The 12,578-nt window shown below is 51.2% G+C and overlaps 1 protein-coding gene across 6 annotated transcripts in view; it reads right to left on the bottom strand.

The window, feature by feature from the left end:
• PI4KB (phosphatidylinositol 4-kinase beta) overlaps positions 1 to 11,926 on the bottom strand; it is a 28,343-nt gene extending 16,417 nt beyond the window's left edge. For 2 of the 6 annotated variants that reach the window (XM_086866403.1, XM_086866400.1), the window contains exons 1-3: positions 11,717 to 11,920; positions 11,232 to 11,318; positions 7,322 to 8,216 (exon numbers count right to left, since the gene is read on the bottom strand). In XM_086866403.1, coding sequence (XP_086722529.1) covers positions 7,322 to 8,188 — 867 coding nt within the window. In that variant the 5' untranslated portion in view covers positions 8,189 to 8,216; positions 11,232 to 11,318; positions 11,717 to 11,920. Of the gene's footprint in view, positions 1 to 2,932; positions 2,978 to 6,149; positions 6,198 to 7,321; positions 8,217 to 11,231; positions 11,319 to 11,716 lie in introns of those variants that run through there. The other 4 variants (XM_086866401.1, XM_086866402.1, XM_086866404.1 and 1 more) reach the window with 4 other exon arrangements.
• Positions 11,927 to 12,578: the final 652 nt, after the last annotated feature.

Below are 12,578 nucleotides of genomic sequence, written 5' to 3'. Positions count from 1 at the left end.
TCTGGATCTCATGGATTTGGGATGATCCTGACTCCCATCCCTCTGGATTCCCCTCCAGATTCCCGGGATTTGGGATGATCCTCTCTCCCATCCCTCTGGATCCCCCTCCAGATTCCCAGGATTTGGGATGACCCAATTCCCGGATTTTTGGGATGATCCTCTCTCCCATTCCTCTGGATCCCCCTCCAGATTCCCGGGATTTGGGATAACCCAGATTCCCGGGATTTGGGATGACCGGGATCCCCGGGATTTGGGATAACCCAGATTCCCGGGATTTGGGATGACCCAGATTCCCGGGATTTGGGATAACCCAGATTCCCAGGATTTGGGATGACCGGGATCCCCGGGATCAATTCCCGAGGCGTCCCAATCCAACAATCCCACCGGGATCCGGGATTTCCCTTTGGATGCAGGAGCCCCTCCCTCCCTCCCCCCTCGTCGATCCCAAATTCCCGCTCCACATTCCCAAACCTCGGGAACAGCTGATTTTTCGGGATCATGCTGGAAGAGGCGCATGCAGGAAGCCACGAATCGGGAACGGGGAAGCAACGGGAAAAAAAAAAAACCCGGGAAAACCGGGAATATCGCACGAAGGATCGGGAAAAATCAGGGAAAAGAGGGATGGGGATGGGCATTCCCAGCCGGGAATCCGTTGGGTTTCTAGTCCATGTCCAAAAATTCCCTCAGGAATTCCGGGATAACGCTCGGCTTCCCCGCCCCCAGCTGGAGAAATATTCCAGAGGTTCCCGATCGCGGCCGGATCCCAAAAATTCCAGCGGCTCTCCGTGGATTGAATCCCGTTCCCGCGGGAAGCGGGATGCTTCCCGGATTTTCCCGCGGAATTCCGGCGGTTCTGAGCTTCGGGATCCTCCCGTCCAGGTTTTCCGTGGATTCTGTCCCCTCGGAATTCCAGGAAAAGCTTTTCCCGGCGGAATATCCCAAGGAATTTGGGGATCTGGGATGGATCCGGGGATCCCTCTGGATCCGGGGGAGATTTTGGATTCCCGGGATCCCAAAACGCTTCCCAAGGATCTTCTCCCAACCTCAGGAATATTCCAGCGGTGCCGGGATCCGTTCGGAGCCTCTGGAATTCCGGGATTTCCCAGTGGGAAAACTTGGGAATCTTGGCTCTTCCAGCCGGAGGCGCTGGGAAATTCCATCCCATTCCAGAGGGGAAAATTCCAGAGGGAAAATTCCTCTTCATCCCATTCCCGAGGGAAATTCCAGAGGGGAAATTCCAGAGGGAAAATTCCTCTTCATCCCAATCCAGAGGGAAAATTCCAGAGGGGAAAATTCCAGAGGGAAAATTTCTCTTCATCCCAATCCAAAGGGGAATTCCAGGGGGAAAATTCCAGAGGGAAAATTCCTCTTCATCCCATTCCCGAGGGAAATTCCAGGGGGGAAAATTCCAGAGGGAAAATTCCTCTTCATCCCAATCCAAAGGGGAATTCCAGAGGAGAAAATTCCAGAGGGAAAATTCCTCTTCATCCCAATCCAAAAGGGAAATTCCAGGGGGAAAATTCCAGAGGGAAAATTCCTCTTCATCCCATTCCCAAGGGAAATTCCAGGGGGAAAATTCCAGGGGGAAAATTCCAGGGGGAAAATTCCAGAGGGAAAATTCCTCTTCATCCCATTCCCGAGGGAAATTCCAGAGGGGAAAATTCCAGAGGGAAAATTCCTCTTCATCCCATTCCCGAGGGAAATTCCAGGGGGAAAATTCCAGAGGGAAAATTCCAGAGGGAAAATTCCTCTCCATCCCATTCCAGAGGGAAATTCCAGAGGGGAAAATTCCAGAGGGAAAATTCCTCTTCATCCCAATCCAAAGGGGAATTCCAGAGGGAAAATTCCTCTTCATCCCATTCCTGAGGGAAATTCCATCCCATTCCAAAGGGAATTTTCCTCTTCGTTTTCCAGGCGGGAATTCTCCTCTTCATCCCATCCCATCCCAATCCAAAGGGAAATTCCACCGGGAATTTCCCCTCTTCATCCCGTTCCTCATCCCAGCATTCCCGAGGATCCTTCCCACACCAGGACTTCCCATTATTCCTGCAGAACATTCCGTAGGGAATGAATTATCCCAGTTTTCCGTCGATTCCCGGAAAAAAAATAATCCCGGAGAGGAGCCGTTGGAATGGGCGGAAATCAAGGAATTCCTGGAATTTTGGGTGGGAATTTGGGGCTTGGAGCTCATCCCGTTATCCCTAAAAAGCAGCAGGATTTGGGATGAGCCCGAAATTTGGGATCGAATCCCAACAAAATTCCCAAATCCGGGCGTGGGAACGATCCCCGGGAATCGCCGGCGGGATCAGAGCCGGGCCGGAATCCAGGAATTCCCGGGAAAAAAAAAAAATCATGGAATTCTCCCCCAAAAATCCCCGTGCTGGAGGAAATCATGGACTAGGCATTCCCATCGGGAAGAGGAGGGAAAGATTCCAAAAAAAAAAACCCAAAAAAAACGGGAAAAGGGCTCATTCTGGAGAGAAAAATCAGGGAAAAAAACGCCAGGATTCGATTGGAATTTCCATGGAAAAAAAAAAAAAAAGGAATTAATGAAATCAAGGAATGATTGGTTGGGGAAAAAAACAAAAAAAATCATGGAAAAAAAAAAAAAAAAAGCAAATTAATCCCATCCGGCCGAGAATTTTTTGGGAGCCGAATTCCAAGGGAAAACAGCATTTCCTCTTCCACCTGCACGGGAAAAACGGGAATTTCCTCATTCCCAGATGGGTTTTGATGGGAAAAATGGGATTTTTTTTTTTTTTTCCTTGATTTTATCCAACAAGAATGAATTTTTCTGGAATTCCCATTCCGAGGTTTTGGTGGTTTTTTTGGGAATATTTGGGGAATGCTGGGAAATTCCAGAGGGGTTGGAAATGGAGGAAATGCTGCGGCAGGAAAGAGGGAACCTCCGGAAAATGGGATCGGAACTTACGGGAGCCAGGGATTTATCCAGGCTTTCCGTACTCGAGGAGAATTCCTGGGAAAAGCAGGAAAAAAAGGGGGGATTTGGGGCAGTTTTTTGGGAATTTTTTGGTTTTTTTCCATAGGGAAGAGAGGAAGGAAAAAGGGAAAAGGGGGAGAAAAAAGCAAAGTTTAGCTCTGGGTTCGCTTCCAGCAATTCCCAAGTTTTGTTTTTTTTTATTTTGGTCCCATCCCCTTGGAATTCCCGCGGATTTTTCCCGGGAAGGAAAATCCCACGGATCTCAAGAGGAATGGGATCAAAGCGGAGCAGAATTCCCAGGGTTTTTCCCGGTTTTCCTCCTCTCCGGGATTCATTATCCCAGCCCAGAAGGACCAGGATGGATCCAGCTCCGAATTCCTTGGATTTCTGACCTGTTCCATCACCAAATCCGTGTTTTTCCTCCTTCCCTGGATTCCAGTTTATCCCTAATTTCAGCATCCCCATGGAAACGATCCGGAAAATTCCCCGAATCCCAATTTTTGGGGCCATTTGAATCGCGGAGGAATTCCTGATTTCTCCCAAGAATTTTCCTGCGATTGCCGCATTTCCCTCCAAGCCCTATCCCAAGGGATTCCCATCCCAAATATCCCGAAATTCCAGGGCTTGGACTCCATCATTCCACGATTTCCTTCCTGAAAGGGATCCAGTGGAGCTTCCTCATGTGAAAACCGGGAATCCTGGGGCCAAAATTCCCAAAAATTCCCATAAAAAAAAACGGGACAACCAGGTTGGGACCCCACCCGGAGGGAAAATTGATGGGAAATGATCCCAAATTTTGAGTTTCGGGATCATTTCCCGTCAATTTTCCCAGCTTTTTCCACGGAATTCCTGGATTCCACAGGGAAAACCACCCAACGCTTCCAAGAATTCCGGGATTTTTGAGGGATATTTGGGATCCAGGGCTGGAGTCTCCCCGGTTTTTTCTGGATCGTTTCCAGGAGTTTCCTCATCCATAATTTATGGAAAAGCTCCGGTTTCCTCCTCCTCCTTTTCCATATTAAAAATTCATCCCGGAGGGAACGGCCCCGGATTTTTCCGGGGTGTTTTGATCCCGAATCCAGCCTGGAAAATTCCTTCCCAATCCTTCCTTCCATCCTCATCCCAAATTCCCAGAGTTTGAAACAATCCTTGGCTCCTACCAAGGATTCCCAGCGGAATTCCCAGCAGGATCGAACCTGGGATTCCTGATCCATTTCCCAGGAATTCCCAGTCATTCCCAACCATTCCCAGTCATTCCCAACCATTCCCAGTCATTTCCACTCATTCCCAACCATTCCCAACCATTCCCAGTCATTCCCAACCATTCCCAACCATTCCCAGTCATTCCCAGTCATTCCCAGTCATTCCCAACCATTCCCAACCATTCCCAGCCATTCCAAATCATTCCCAGTCATTCCCAACCATTCCCAACCATTTCCAGTCATTCCCAACCATTCCCAAGCATTCCCAACCATTCCCAGTCATTCCCAGCCATTCCCAACCATTCCCAACCATTCCCAGCCATTCCAAACCATTCCCAACCATTCCCAACCATTCCCAGCCATTCCCAGTCATTCCCAACCATTCCCAGTCATTCCCAACCATTCCCAACCATTCCCAGTCATTCCCAACCATTCCCAACCATTCCAAACCATTCCCAACCATTCCCAACCATTCCCAGCCATTCCCAGTCATTCCCAACCATTCCCAGTCATTCCCAACCATTCCCAACCATTCCCAGTCATTCCCAACCATTCCCAACCATTCCCAGTCATTCCCAACCATTCCCAACCATTCCCAACCATTCCCAACCATTTCCCAGCCATTCCCAACCATTCCCAACCATTCCCAACCATTCCCAGTCATTCCCAACCATTCCCAACCATTCCAAACCATTCCCAACCATTCCCAACCATTCCCAGCCATTCCCAGTCATTCCCAACCATTCCCAGTCATTCCCAACCATTCCCAACCATTCCCAGTCATTCCCAACCATTCCCAGTCATTTCCAGCCATTCCCAACCATTCCCAGTCATTCCCAGCCATTCCCAACCATTCCCAACCATTCCCAGCCATTCCCAACCATTCCCAACCATTCCCAGCCATTCCCAACCATTCCCAGCCATTCCCAACCATTCCCAACCATTCCCAACCATTCCCAACCATTCCCAGCCATTCCCAACGATTCCCAGCCATTCCCAGCCATTCCCAACCATTCCCAACCATTCCCAGTCATTCCCAACCATTCCCAGCCATTCCCAACCATTCCCAGCCATTCCCAACCATTCCCAACCATTCCCAGTTTCCCTGGGCTGGATTCCACCCTCCGAAGGTTTCCCAGATTTTTTTTTGGTTTTTCCCAGATTTGGGAAGCGCCGGATTTTCCCGCTCGCAATTCCCGGCTCATCCCGTGATTCCCAGCAGGCCGGGATCGGCCTTGGAGCAGAACCCCAATCCCAGAAGATCTCTGGGATCAATCCCATGGCACAATCCCAAACCCAGAAGATCTCTGGGATGAATCCCAAGACACAACCCCAATCCCAAAAGATCTCTGGGATGAATCCCAAGACACAACCCCAATCCCAAAAGATCTCTGGGATGAATCCCAAGTCTCCCTTTCCCAGCAGGATGAGCCTTGGAGCACAATCCCAATCCCAAAAGATCTCTGGGATCAATCCCATGGCACAATCCCAATCCCAAAAGATCTCTGGGATGAATCCCAAGACACAACCCCAATCCCAAAAGATCTCTGGGATGAATCCCAGCTCTCTGGAGCAAAACCCCAACCCCACACCCACTTTTCCCACAGAATTCCCATGGGAACACCCCAACCTTTACCTCCTCCTCACTCTCCACCTTGGGATCGCCGGCTGAGCCTTGGAGCACAATCCCAATCCCAGAAGATTTCTGGGATCAATCCCAAAGCAGAATCCCAACCCCAATCCCAGAAGATCTCTGGGATCAATCTCAAGACACAACCACAACCCTGGAGGAGCTCTGGGATGACTCCAAAGTCTCTGGAGATCCCTTTCCCAGCAGGATGAGCTTTGGAGCAGAATCCCAATCCCAGAAGATTTCTGGGATCAATCCCAAGACACAACCCCAACCCCAGAAGATTTCTGGGATCAATCCCAAGTCCCTGGAGCAAAACCCCAACCCCACACCCACCTTTCTCACGGAATTCCCATGGGAACACCCCAACCTTTACCTCCTCCTCGCTCTCCACCTTGGGATCGCTGGCTGAGCCTTGGAGCAGAATCCCAACCCCAGAAGATTTCTGGGATCAATCCCAAAGCAGAATCCCAACCCCAATCCCAGAAGATCTCTGGGATCAATCCCAAAGCACAATCCCAATCCCAAAAGATCTCTGGGATGAATCCCAAGACACAACCCCAATCCCAAAAGATCTCTGGGATGAATCCCAGCCCTCTGGAGCAGAATCCCAATTCCACACCCACTTTTCCCACGGGATTCCCATGGGAACACCCCAACCTTTACCTCCTCCTCACTCTCCACCTTGGGATCGCTGGCTGAGCCTTGGAGCAGAATCCCAACCCCAGAAGATTTCTGGGATCAATCCCAAGGCACAATCCCAACCCCAATCCCGGATCATCTCTAGAATCAATCCCAAGGCACAACCCCAACCCTGGAGGAGCTCTGGGATGACTCCAAAGTCTCTGGAGATCCCTTTCCCAGCAGGATGAGCTTTGGAGCAGAATCCAAATCCCAGAAGATCTCTGGGATGAATCCCAAGACACAACCCCAATCCCAAAAGATCTCTGGGATGAATCCCAAGGCACAACCCCAATCCCAATCCCAGAAGATCTCTGGGATGAATCCCAAGACACAACCCCAATCCCAAAAGATCTCTGGGATCAATCCCAGCAGAATCCCAATTCCACACCCACCTTTCCCATGGAATTCCCATGGGAACACCCCAACCTTTACCTCCTCCTCACTCTCCACCTTGGGATCGCCGGCTGAGCCTTGGAGCAGAATCCCAATCCCAGAAGATTTCTGGGATCAATCCCAAGGCACAATCCCAATCCCAGAAGATCTCTGGGATCAATCTCAAGGCACAACCCCAATCCCAAAAGATCTCTAGGATCAATCCCAAAGCACAATCCCAATCCCAAAAGATCTCTGGGATCAATCCCAGCAGAATCCCAACCCCACACCCACTTTTCCCACGGGATTCCCATGGGAACACCCCAACCTTTACCTCCTCCTCGCTCTCCACCTTGGGATCGCTGGCTGAGCCTTGGAGCAGAATCCCAACCCCAGAAGATTTCTGGGATCAATCCCAAGTCCTTGGAGCAGAATCCCAACCCCACACCCACCTTTCCCACGGGATTCCCATGGGAACACCCCAACCTTTACCTCCTCCTCGCTCTCCACCTTGGGATTGCTGGCCGTGCGCTTCAGGTTGCTGCTGAGGCTGATGGACACGGTGGCGTCCGACTTGGACCTCTGGTGAGTTCGTTTGGAAGGCGACAGCCCCGTGTCGGCCCCGGGAGCGGCTCCTCCCACCTCCCTCCTCCTCCCCGCCGGCTTCAGCTCGTCGGAAAGGATGAGCCGGCGGAGTTTGGTTCCCCGGGAATGCCGCTGGGTGGAGATGTGCATATCCGAGGAGTAGGCCCCGAGCAGGAGCGCGCAGCGCAGCGAGAAGTCGATGCTCTGGCGGCAGCGGTGGACGATGTAGGGTTTGATGGCGTCGCCCACGTCCTCGTCCATGTGGATGTACATGTTGAGGAGCTGCGGGAGGTAAAAATCCACCTCCTCGTCGCGGAAGCAGAAGAGGCGGTTCCCGATGTACGCCTGCACCCCGGGTTCCTTGGAGTTGTACAGGTAGGAGATGGCCATGGAGATGTCGAAGAGTTTGGATTCGAAGAGGCGGAGGAGCCAGGATTGCTTGGCTTGGTGCTGGCGCCGCCGCGCCGTCCGGGCGGCGCCGCAGCCTTCCTCCTCTTCCTCGCGGATCCGCGATCCCGGCGGATCGTCCAGGCAGCGGATCTGGCAGCCGGCTCCGTTGGGAATGGAGTCGGGAGAGGATCCGTGGAGCTGCTTGACCTTCTCCAGGACCTCCTCGCAGGCTTTCTTGGCCACCTCGGCGTCGATGAGGGCCAGCTCGCCCACGCCCTCCGTGATGACGCTGAGGGAAGAGGAGCCCCCGGAGCCGCCCCCGGAGCCGTTCCCTTGGGAATTGCCCGGATCCGGGGGGCTGCTCCCGGCCGGAGAGTCGCCCATGATGGAGCAGGGGCGGCGCGGCTCAGAGCTGGAAAAACGCAGGGAAAATCGGGGTGAGTCGGGGGAAAATTGGGGAAAAAATTGGGGAAAAAGTTGGGAAAAACTGGGGAAAAAACTGGGAAAAATTGGGGAAAAAACTGGGAAAAATTGGGGAAAAAACTGGGAAAAATTGGGGGAAATTGGGGTGAAATTTGGGAAAAGTTGGGGTGAAGTTTGGGAAAAATTGGGGTGAAGTTTGGGAAAAATTGGGGTGAAGTTTGGGAGAAGTTGGGGTGAAATCTGGGAAAAATTGGGGTGAAAATAGGGAAAAATTTGGATTAAATTGGGGAAAAATTTGGATTAAATTGGGGAAAAGTCTGGATTAAATTGAGGGAAAAAATTGGGATGAAATTGGGATGAAATTAAGAAAAAACTGGGATGAAGCTGGAGAAAAATTTGGATGAAATTTTCCCTCTGTGATGACGCTGAGGGAAGAGGAGCCCCCGGAGCCGTTCCCTTGGGAATTGCCCGGATCCGGGGGGCTGCTCCCGGCCGGAGAGTCGCCCATGATGGAGCAGGGGCGGCGCGGCTCAGAGCTGGAAAAACGCAGGGAAAAATTGGGGTGAAAACAGGAAAAAACTGGGGAAAAGTTTGGGAAAAATTGGGGAAAAAACTGGGAAAAATTGGGGAAAAAACTGGGAAAAATTGGGGGAAATTGGGGTGAAATTTGGGAAAAATTGGGTTGAAGTTTGGGAAAAGCTGGGGTGAAGTTTGGGAAAAGTTGGGGTGAAATTTGGGAAAAGTTAGGGTGAAATTTGGGAAATATTGGGGTGAAATTTGGGGAAAATTGAGATGAAAATAGGGAAAAATTTGGATTAAATTGAAGGAAATCTTGCGTTAAATTGGGAAAAAAATTGAGTGAAATTTGGAAGACGTTGAGGTGATATTGAGAAAAATTTGGATTAAATTGGGGAAAAATTTGGATTAAATTGGGGAAAAGTCTGGATTAAATTGAGGGAAATTTTGGGTTAAATTGGGAAAAAAATTGGGATGAAATTGGGATGAAATTAAGAAAAAACTGGGATGAAGCTGGAGAAAAATTTGGATTAAACTGGGGGAAAATTTGGATTAAATTGGGGAAAAAATTGGATTAGATTGAGGGAAATTTTGGGTTAAATTGGGGGAAAAAATTGGGGTGAAATCTGGAAGACATTGAGGTGAAATTGAGAAAAATTAGGATGAAATTAGGAAAAAAATTGGGATGAAATTGGGAAAAAAAATCCAGATTCAATTGGGGAAAAAACTGGTTTGAAATTGGGCAAAAATTGGGATGAAATTAAGCAAAAATCGGGATGAAATTGGGGTAAAATTGGGATGAAATTTGGGAAAAATTGGATTAAATTTGGGAAAAAAAAGGGATTTGGGATAGGATTCAAGAGGAGGAGCAGAGGAGGGGGTGGGGCAGCTCCAAACTGGGGGAAATTGGGAAAAAAATTGGGATTAGGGATGGGATTCAATGGGAGAAATCCAGGATAGGATCTGAAGGGAAGATGATGTGAATATTTCCCGGTTAATTCTGGATTTTTCCCAATTAATTTCATTTTTTTCCATGTTAATTTAAGGATTTGCTTTATCCCTTTTATTTTTCCAACTCCCAAAGAAAGGAGGGGAAAAATCCTCAGGAATTCTCCCTAAATATTCCAAGTGATTCAAACCAAAGTCACATCCCAGATTCCACTTTTCCTTTTTTTTTCCCCTCTTTTTTTCCCCACTTCTTTTCCATCAAGTCCCAAATGCCCAAATCCTGATCAAAGTCTGAGAGTTTTGCTCCATTTCCGCCATTCCCGGCGCTCCAAATCCCACATTCCAGAAATTTTTGTGGCTCTTAGATCCCAAAAACCCCGTGAGAAGTGGGGAAAAAATTCCCCATTTTTCAACGAATCCCAAAAAAAAATGGGGGTGGAAATTCAGGATTCCACACTTCCCCACAATTCCCATCCCTGTTTTTCCACATATCCCAAATTTCCCTCTTCTATCCCAATCCCAAATCCAAGGCTCCAGGCTAAAAAAAAATTCCCTCTTTTCCCAAAGCTTTTGCCTCATCCCAAAAAAAAACACATCCAAAGCTTTTCCCTCTTCCCAGAAATCCCAGAGGATTCATCCTGCAATTCTCTCCTCCCATGGATCACATTCCATATAGAAATTCCCACTTTTTGAGGTTTTCCAAGTTAGGTTTTTGGGGTTTTTTTCCACAAAAGTTGGGAAAAAGCAGGGAAAAAAAAAGCAGGAATTGACATTCCCAGCTGGATCCCAAGCACAGCTCCTGGGCTGATCCAAGCGTGGACCCTGAACTGTGAGATCATAAATTATCCAGGAAATCTGGAGCAGGGATCACCCAGGAATTCCAGGAGGAGAAATCACCCAGGAATTCCAGGAGGAGAAATCACCCAGGAATTCCAGAAATTATCCAGGAATTTCAGGAGCAGAAATCACCCAGAATTTCAGCAGAAATCTCCCAGCAATTCCAGGAGCAGAGCCCTAAAATCCCACTCAGAATTCCAAGGAAGAAATCAGGAATTATTTTCAGCAGTAGATCCATGGAATCCACACCAGGAAGAACTCCAAAACCTCAATAATTCCAGAGTTAAAAAAAGCTGGAAAATCCCCTTTTCCACTCAGTTATTCCCTCCCGGATTATAGGGAAGCGGAGGGAATAAAAAGGGAGGGATTAAATGTAATTATTTCTCATTACTCAAACTTCCCACCAACTCCAGAGGAAGTTTTCCTGGGAAAACATTCCCGAGGGGGTTGAGCGACCATGGCCAATCCCAATTTTACGTAATCCATGGAATTTAAGAGGGGATTTTGGGCAATTCCAAAGCTCCCAGAGGCACCAGATGGCCCCGGCAGCGGGGGCGGGGGGAAAGGTTGGCAAATCCTCAGGAGGAAAATCGGCTGGAAAAGGCTCTGGAAAAGGGGGAATTGCGCCACTTCCCCCGCGGGGAGCGGGGCTTTTGGGGAGGAATTCCTTGGGAAAAGGAAGAGGAAAATTGGGATGAGGTACCTGGAGCGATCCCATCCCGCGAGGCTCCGAGGGGCGAGCCCGGCCCTGAGGGCGGCGCGGGCGGCTCATCCCGGGCACCGGCGGCTGCTGAGGGGAAAAACACCCCAAAATCACCACCAAAACACCCCAAAATCACCACAAAAACAGCACAAAAAATCACTATAAAGTCACCGGAAAAGCATCCCAAAATCGCCACCAAATGCTCCGTGAGGGAAAGGAGAATTCCTGCCCAGCTCCTGCGCCACGAAGCGCTGGCGGGAGGAACCAGGAGCAGCAGGAAAAGGAGGAAAAGGAGGAGAAGAAGAAGGAGAAGGAGGAGGAGGAGAAGGAGAAGGAAAAGGAGGAGGAGGAGGAGGAAGAAGCGAAGCCGGACACGGAGCGGCCGCGGCACCGCCGGGAGGACCGGGCTGAGGCGGGGAAAGGGGGGGGCGATGGAGGAGGAGGCCGCGGAGAGGCCGGCGAGGCTGCGGCGGGGCCGGGCTCACCTCAGGGGAGCGGAGAAGATCGGGAGCCGCGGGGAGAGGAGCGGAGGGGTCGGAAAGGGGCCGGTGGAGCGGGGCCGGTGGAGCGGGGCCGGAGCGGAGCGGGGCCGGTGGAGCGGGGCCGCTCGGAGCCTCCCCAGGCCCGGCCCGGAGCCGCCTCACGGGGCTGAGGGGCGGCCGCCGCGCCACAGCGCCCCCTGGCGGGCCGGCGGCGCGGGAAAAGGGGGCGGGGGGTCTGCTACCGGGGGCGTGGCTTAAGTCCTATTATGGATATATGGGCGTGGTTTGTATGCTAATACAACCAGCGGGGCGTGGTCTGGTGCAGCACGGGGTGGGCGTGGCTTTGTGACATCGGTGGGCGTTGCCAACACACCGGATGCGGAAGAGGGCGGGATTTGTGTCCTTTTATGGGGTGGTGGGCGTGGTTTCGTGCTGCTTGGGGGCGGGGCGAGCTCCAGGCGCCCCCGTGGCTCCCGCGCTTGACGAAAATCGGTGATTTTGGAGGGAAAATCGGCGATTTTGGAGGGAAAATCGCCTCGGCTGTCGCTGTCACCAAGCCGGGAGGGGTGACACGGGTTGTCCTCCTCCTTGTCCCTGTCCTCTCCCAGTGCCAATGTCCCCTCCCCTCTTCCAGTGTCCCCTCCCCTCTTCCAGTGTCCCTTCCCAGTGCCAATGTCCCCTCTCCACCTCCAACGTCCCCTCCCAGTGCCAGTGTCCCCTCCCAATGCCAATGTCCCCTCCCAATGTCCCGTGTCCCCTCCCAGTGCCAATGTCCCCTCTCCACCTCCAACGTCCCCTCCCAGTGCCAGTGCCCCCTCCCAGTGCCAATGTCCCCTCCCAATGTCCCGTGTCCCCTCCCAGTGCC

The sequence above is a fragment of the Cyanistes caeruleus genome, chromosome 30, assembly GCF_971803275.1.
Source record: "Cyanistes caeruleus chromosome 30, bCyaCae1.hap1.1, whole genome shotgun sequence".
In the NCBI taxonomy this organism is placed as follows: domain Eukaryota; kingdom Metazoa; phylum Chordata; class Aves; order Passeriformes; family Paridae; genus Cyanistes; species Cyanistes caeruleus.
Note: the sequence above shows the minus strand (reverse complement) of the source record. Positions and strands in the feature narration are given on the sequence as shown.